The sequence below is a fragment of the Sinocyclocheilus grahami genome, unplaced genomic scaffold (genome assembly GCF_001515645.1).
Source record: "Sinocyclocheilus grahami isolate Dianchi unplaced genomic scaffold, SAMN03320097.WGS_v1.1 scaffold9.1, whole genome shotgun sequence".
NCBI classification, from domain to species: domain Eukaryota; kingdom Metazoa; phylum Chordata; class Actinopteri; order Cypriniformes; family Cyprinidae; genus Sinocyclocheilus; species Sinocyclocheilus grahami.
In genome coordinates this window covers 2,952,241-2,959,123 of record NW_015505188.1, presented here as the reverse complement: position 1 = coordinate 2,959,123, position 6,883 = coordinate 2,952,241, and the positions used below count along the sequence as shown (strand labels likewise).

At 38.6% G+C, this 6,883-nt stretch overlaps 2 protein-coding genes across 3 annotated transcripts in view; both read left to right on the top strand.

The window, feature by feature from the left end:
* Positions 1 to 1,749: 1,749 nt before the first annotated feature.
* LOC107592920 (protein C-ets-2-like) lies at positions 1,750 to 4,986 on the top strand. Of its 2 annotated transcripts, none has more exons than XM_016282514.1 (8): positions 1,750 to 1,829; positions 2,089 to 2,172; positions 2,876 to 2,953; positions 3,056 to 3,145; positions 3,243 to 3,440; positions 3,701 to 3,940; positions 4,053 to 4,171; positions 4,334 to 4,986. In XM_016282514.1, exons 2-8 carry the CDS (start codon positions 2,091 to 2,093, stop codon positions 4,607 to 4,609), a joined length of 1,083 nt encoding a protein of 360 aa, XP_016138000.1. In that variant the 5' UTR covers positions 1,750 to 1,829; positions 2,089 to 2,090; the 3' UTR covers positions 4,610 to 4,986. The 2 variants fall into 2 exon arrangements, with proteins under 2 accessions (XP_016138000.1, XP_016137992.1); XM_016282506.1 differs by having other exon boundaries at positions 2,843 to 2,953.
* A 501-nt stretch (positions 4,987 to 5,487) lies between these two features.
* Positions 5,488 to 6,883, top strand: part of LOC107592160 (caspase-1-like) — a 3,632-nt gene continuing 2,236 nt past the window's right edge. Inside the window, exon 1 of the mRNA XM_016281565.1 lies at positions 5,488 to 5,848. Within this exon, the coding sequence (XP_016137051.1) occupies positions 5,578 to 5,848 (271 nt within the window). The 5' untranslated portion in view covers positions 5,488 to 5,577. The remainder of the gene's footprint in view (positions 5,849 to 6,883) is intronic.

Sequence of the window (6,883 nt, the reverse complement as noted above, 5' to 3'; positions counted from 1 at the left end):
TTTTCTGCGCGCCGGAGGAAAATGGCCTGAGGTGTTTGTTTGTACAAGACCCTTGGGTTGGTCTTATCTGTGCAAAGCACTCACGCCGTGATTTCAGGCCTCCTCGACTCGGAATTTTACAGGCCATTGTTCTCTTGAATGGCTTTTAAAGATACGAACTCCTCATTAAAGTCTAAGCTGCTGGTTCTGATTGATCTTATTTCTAACTTCCAGCTAGAACATTTCTCCTCGTCACTTTACAAGAATGTATTCAGGTCGGTAAGTGATATAGACCCCCCAAAAATTAGCCTCAACTGTTTCGGCCAGGCCTAATGGTAGTCAGTTCTCATTGATTGATGCAAAATATTAGATCACATATTTCAGACAAAAAAATCGAATGAATGCAGTTCAGATGTATAATTCATATTCCTACATATTTCGTTTTCTAACAAGTTACACGCAACACGAAAACGTTGCTGTTGTAGCCTACATTTCTATTCGATAAATTTCCTCATTATAATAATGTTAGTAATTGTTGTACTTCGTATAGCCTATAGCCGCAGGCCAGCTAATAAAACAATCATAGATTAAAAACAATTCAAATTGATTAGGGGGTTGAAACACTTTAGCAATGTTAGTACTGTACACTCTTAAAAATAAAGGTGCTTCACGATGCCATAGAAGAACCTTTTTGTCTAAATGGTTCCATAAAGAACCTTTAACATCTGAAGAACCTTTACGTTTCACAAAAGGTTCTTTGTGGTGAAAGAAGGTTCTTCAGATTATAAAATGGTAAGAAAGAGATGGTTCTGTAAAGAACCTTTGACTGAATGGTTCTTTGTGGAACCAAAAATGGTTCTTCTATGGCATAGCTGTGAAGAACCGTTTGAAGCACCTTTATTTTTAAGAGTGTACATCACATTCAAGTTTGATCCCATTTGTAATTTATGAATGAAAACGAGGCTCTGAGAGGGACAGACTATAGCTATAGTCCGGTCAGTTTGTACGATCTCGTTTCGCAGAGTTGTGTTGTTCTCTCAGTGTTATTTCCAGAGTTTCGTATCACCAAGAAGCTGAATGACCAACACATATTCAGAGCACTAAAAGTAAAGGTTCCAAATGGGAGTTTTCGCAGTGATGCCATAGAAGTACCCCCCCCCCCCCCCCCCCCCCCCCGTCCGTCATGAAACACTCTATTACTTTGTGCTGAAAGAATTCTCCAGTTAACATTCATTTTTGTGTTTATTAATGTGTGATGGTGACTGCCTCAGTGAACCGTTCTAAAAAGAACCAGAACTTTTGAATAATCTAAAGAACCTTTTTCCATCATGAAGATGCTTTTGCGCAATGGAGAGGTTCCATGGATATTAAACGTTCATGGAACCATAGATTCGAATAGTATTGATTTTTGAGAGTAAACAGAAGGCCCAATTGAACGGACTGTCATTTAATTTGAGAAAACGCGAAAGATTCATAGAACTATGGTCTTTCGAGATTGTTTAAGCCTTTTAGTCTTACATCAAAACATTTCAAACGGTCTCGTACTCGGAGGAAAAAATGTGAAGGGACATGTCCGTCAAACCTATCCAGTGATGTTTTTTCTGCTCCCCATGGGCACCTTTTCTGTGAATGGAAGGGGAACAAATCTGTGGTCGTGACTCCTGTCTGACGTCACGAGGAGTAAAAGGGGGGAACCGCAGTCACGACGCATTCCTTCACGAGACGCGCGGACACGCCCCATCGCGCACGGCCTCTTTATAACGGTCCTGAGGCAAGCAGCAGCAGTCAACTGAACTGAAGCTGTAGTACATCCTTGATATCTGGAAAAAGGACTCTGAGAGAACTTTAAGGTAAGGGTTTCTATTCCATTAGATTTCAATGTCATTTGCGATCTGAGATTTTTAATCAGTAGCTATTATACGTGTTTGAATCACTGGCTGCCATTGAAAATAATGGACTGTTTTACACACACTGATATGTTTAATAAATTATACTCAAGGGTGTTTATAATTATTTATAATTGATTATTAGACGGACAAAACCTAAAACTAACCCAATGAAGAGAATATTCTACATTTAGTTATCTAAATCAGTTTATTTTTTCTTCAGATATGGAAATGTATCAAGCTGGATTTTATACAGAAGACTTCAGAAGTCAGGAGGTTCCTGGTGGATTTGACTTCAGCTTATATGGTAATATCTTATTTCAACGTGTTTTTTCTCCATCCAGTGTTTAAATATGAAACTCTGCGTATTCAAATGTTCAGTTATCTCTCTCAATAAATAAATTACATGGAAGCCCATTTTTGCAATTATCACATTCGATTTGCCCTCAAGGGAAAAATCTGTCCGATTTTGTGGGATTTAGTATTTCTCCAGCTTTGTTTCCTGAATGTCCGTGCAAAACATTTCCGTTGTCCTTGAGCTGCAAAGCCAGCATTGCAACACCCCTGTCAAAACCCTAAAAATCAGACCTTGACATCTTGTTTGTGTGCACTAATTCAAAGCTCATCAGGAAAAGGGGATGTCAGGCTATGCATGCGCTGAGATTTAGGAATGTCCAAACCAGGGATGTAGAAAAAAGGGGTGGTTGGGTTAAAGATACACCCGTTTTTTTCTGCTCCCTCCCTCTCTTCCTAATCCTTTCCTCCAGACTTCCTTCTCAAGCAGATTTAGCACCCCCTCTCCTTCATCACTCTGTCACAGCCCCTTTACTAGTGTTTCCTTTCATTTCTAGCACAGTTCAGACTAGGTGTAGAAAACTTTATGGGAGGTCACTTCCATTGATCCATTGTTAATTCTAGAATACACCATTTCTCCTGACACTCTTATTCATTTTACATCTTTGATAATGTACCTCCAGACTGCAGTGGTGAAGACCTGTCCTTTTTATTAGACAGCAAAGGACCTGCCCAACAGCAGTATCCAGAAACATATTCAGAGTCCCAGAAGGAGCATTTGCACAGTTCTAAAGGTAACCATCCCATGATGTACATATTCCTATGCATTATATTAAATCACGATGCAGACAAGTACTTTAATGATTACAAACATTTTGTGTGTTTTTAATGAATAGGTCATACTCTTGCAGTCAACTCCACTGACTCTGGTCTCTTTAATATGGACTCCTTCCCTGAGTTTAGCTGTTGGGCATCTTACACTAATAGTAAGTATCAAATGACAGCACATTTTTGTTCTTCTTCTAAAGATGTTTGAAATTCTTTTTTAAGTGACGTGGCCTCATGCTGTGTCATTTTCCAAAGTTCCAGAAGGAATGGTTGCAGACAGGCAGCAGGTTGCCTTTCAGGAATCAAATCAAACCTACCAGAACCTTGTCCCTCTGTGTACTCCAGCACAAAGCAGTCCATTCAGCCCAGGGATGGACACCAGCAGCCATTACCAACCTGGGAAAGGTCCAAATCACAGAGAAGCATCCGGTACCGTCAATCTGGACCATCTGGGTAAGCATTTGAGAGATACATAGACTTATTATGTATATATATATAATGTTTTTAAATAAATTAGATATTTTTAAATATATATTGAATTTTTTAAATATAATAAACATGTATATTATAAATCATATATATATATATATATATATATATATATATATATATTATTATTATTATATAAACGTTCATACTTATTATTGACAAGGACTTTCTTTCATTTTTTAAATACTGTAATTGAAATATTAACTCGTTTTTTTCTTGTGTAGGTGATACTGAGAGAACATATGCATTGTATGAGGCAGAGCAGCAAAGCAGGTCTTCATATTGGTCCGACTATGCCTCACCCAGTTACTGCTCTTCCATACTTGGACAGCCAGCATCCTCTTCATCACCTCCACTTACTAAATCCTCTGAGCAGTTCTGTCCCCGTGTGGCCAAAAGGCGTAACGTACCATCTCAAAGATCAGACAGAGAGGGGGAAATGACACCCATGTCCACCTATCCAGGTGAGGTATTGTTATAGGAATTTCTAAAAAAATATATATTTTTCATAACACAGAGTGAAAATCATTTGTTCATGATGAGATATATGACTAGATATTGTTTGTTGTCCATCAGGATCCGGACCCATCCAGCTTTGGCAGTTTCTGCTAGAACTTCTGCTGGATTCTGCTTGCCACACTTTCATTAACTGGACTGGGGATGGCTGGGAGTTTAAAATGTCCGATCCTGCAGAGGTAAAATTCATAGTTCAACCAAATCACAACAACACATACAGTCTCAAAATATTGTAAGCAAATATTTTGTTATCTTTACATCTGGCATTTTCCACATTCTCTCAGTTGTTCTGAAGGGGTCTTACTGGTTGGTTTGAGATACATCTCCCTTGTCTCCTCCAGGTGGCAAAGCGATGGGGCCAGTGTAAAAACAAGCCTAAAATGAACTACGAGAAGCTAAGTCGTGGTCTGCGCTACTACTACCACAAAAACATCATTCACAAAACAGCAGGAAAGCGTTACGTCTACCGCTTTGTTTGTGACGTGCAAGGAATGCTTGGAAAAACGGCACACGAGGTCTTTGCAAGTCTAAACATCTCTCCATCAAATGGTGCATCTCCACAGTCTGTAGTAAGCACAACCAGATCGGAGGAAACCACAGAGTCCTGGGCACATTAGAGGAGAGCATTTTCAAATGCCTGTAATGATCGAAACGAACTGTAAAACATCAGAAGTCATGCCCTGGAAATAGTAAGGACAGAGAAAAGACTGATGTTCCATTCAAAGAAATGTACTTTAAACTGATTTGGACTTTTGACTGAGTGACATTTTCAACAACACATCTGAAATCAGCCATCAAATGCAGTTAGGTGCCTTTAGAAAACATCGTTAGCTACCTCTTTTGACATTGGAACACTAATCTTGTAAATGTATTTTTTTTCTTAAGTAAACTGATGTTTTGACATCAGATTGTGCATTCTTGTAAATAAATTATATGTTACAGTATACATCTTTTTATAAAATGTTGTTAGCCCGGTTTCAAGTTTCGGTCCCACTTTACATTAAGTGGCCTTTACTACTATGTACTTACATAAAAAAAAATAAGTATGTACTTACTGTGTTCATATTGTATTGCAAAACATTTTTGCTGCTATTGAGGTGGGATAAGGTTAGGGACAAGTTTGGTGGTCTGGGTAGGTTTAATGGTCGGTTAAGGTGTCAGGGATGGGTCAACAGTGTAATTATAAATGTAATTTACAGATGTAATTACATGCAAGTAAGTACAATGTAAAAACATGTATGTACATTGTACCAAATGATTAATTTAAATGTAAGTACATAGTAGTTAAGGCCACTTAATATAAAGTGGGACCCAAGTTTCTTTATACTCTGTTGTTACAGATGGATGAAATGTTTTAAAGTTTGCTACCCTGAGAACCAACAAAAACTATATGGATTGTGAGATCACGCAAGTCACCTACAGGTGAAGTGTGCATCAATATTTATGGTTATCGACTTGTTCATTGGTCAGTATAGAATAAAAAGTGAAACAAACATGCAGGCGACACTGAGATCACAGGGGGCGTACAAGCCTCCGTGAAAACCTTTAACAGCCAGTGGAAGAGGCACGAAACGTCTGAGCAATCATGGCGAAAAATATTAAGGAGCATCTGGAGGATACTTTTAATGATCTTGGGAAGGACGAGCTAAAGAGTTTTAAAAATAAACTCTGCGATCGGAAGAAAGAACAGGGAGTCCGAAAAGCTAGAATCGAAAAAGTTACCGACGCTATAGATCTCGCTGATTTAATGGTGAACACTTTCACATCGACTGGTGCGGTTCCTGTAGCAATCGAAATTTTACAGGTTATTGGCTGTAACGAACAAGCAGCGGAGCTCAAAGAGAACACAGGACAATGTAAGTCAACTCTTGTGAAAGATACGAAACTAAATGTTGGCTAGAAAGAAAACGGCTGTCTGCTGCCAATAGTTTTAGCTCTCAACAAAACAAATGCAAATCAGAAAATGAAAACAATTCTTTACCAAAACTTAAAAACTTTCCAGATCTTCTTTTAGAGGAATCGTAAATGCAATATAGCATGCCTATTATTACATAAACAGTGTAGGCTAATATTAACAAAAGTGGACTATGGTAACATAGATTCATTCGTAGGCCTATATATAGTGGGTTTTGTTTAAATTTGATAAATGTATACAATTTAAACAAAACCCATTATGTTGGCCATCTTTAACAACACGTTGTCATATGAATTAGTATCAGTCCATGTTCAGTAATTTGAGATGCCCAAACCAGATTTTTGGCCCTTCAGAATGAAAGATTTGGGCTCCTCTGGTCTAAAGCATACCGCCAACACATCATATTACTTCCGAAGTCATTGGATTGCTATTCCTTTCACACTGCACAACTGTATCGTCGCTTAAGTCATTTACAGTTAACTGCAAGACTATATATAGACCATACATTTAGACCTGTTGCAGACAGGTTGATTTTGTAATTTTGTCAGCAAGCTCCATTAACTGGCAGGTTTAGAGGGAGGAGTTATAATTAGGGGTGGGGTTAGGATTATCAGGTAGGCAATGAGGAGGGTAATCATTTGGCAGGGGGTCGAAATTGGGCCCAACACTGGCGAGTGGTAGTGTAAAAGCAATTAGTTTCGTTTCAAATCCGAATTACACGGATTTGAACTTATGGTTCGGAAGCACTCTTGTAGCCTAGGCTATATATTGCGCTGTAGTTTCAGTAACCTAGTGCTTTACGATGACAAGTAGTGCAGGAAATGCTGTCAGAGTATTTTAGTGTGATGTTCCGTAGCCTAGAATGCACATTCAAGAACTGTTAATCCAAATGAATGAAAATCATTTCGTGGCAGTATTTTAATTTTTTTAAACTTATGAACATATGGGGACTTGGGGGGGGGGGGGGGGGGGGGGG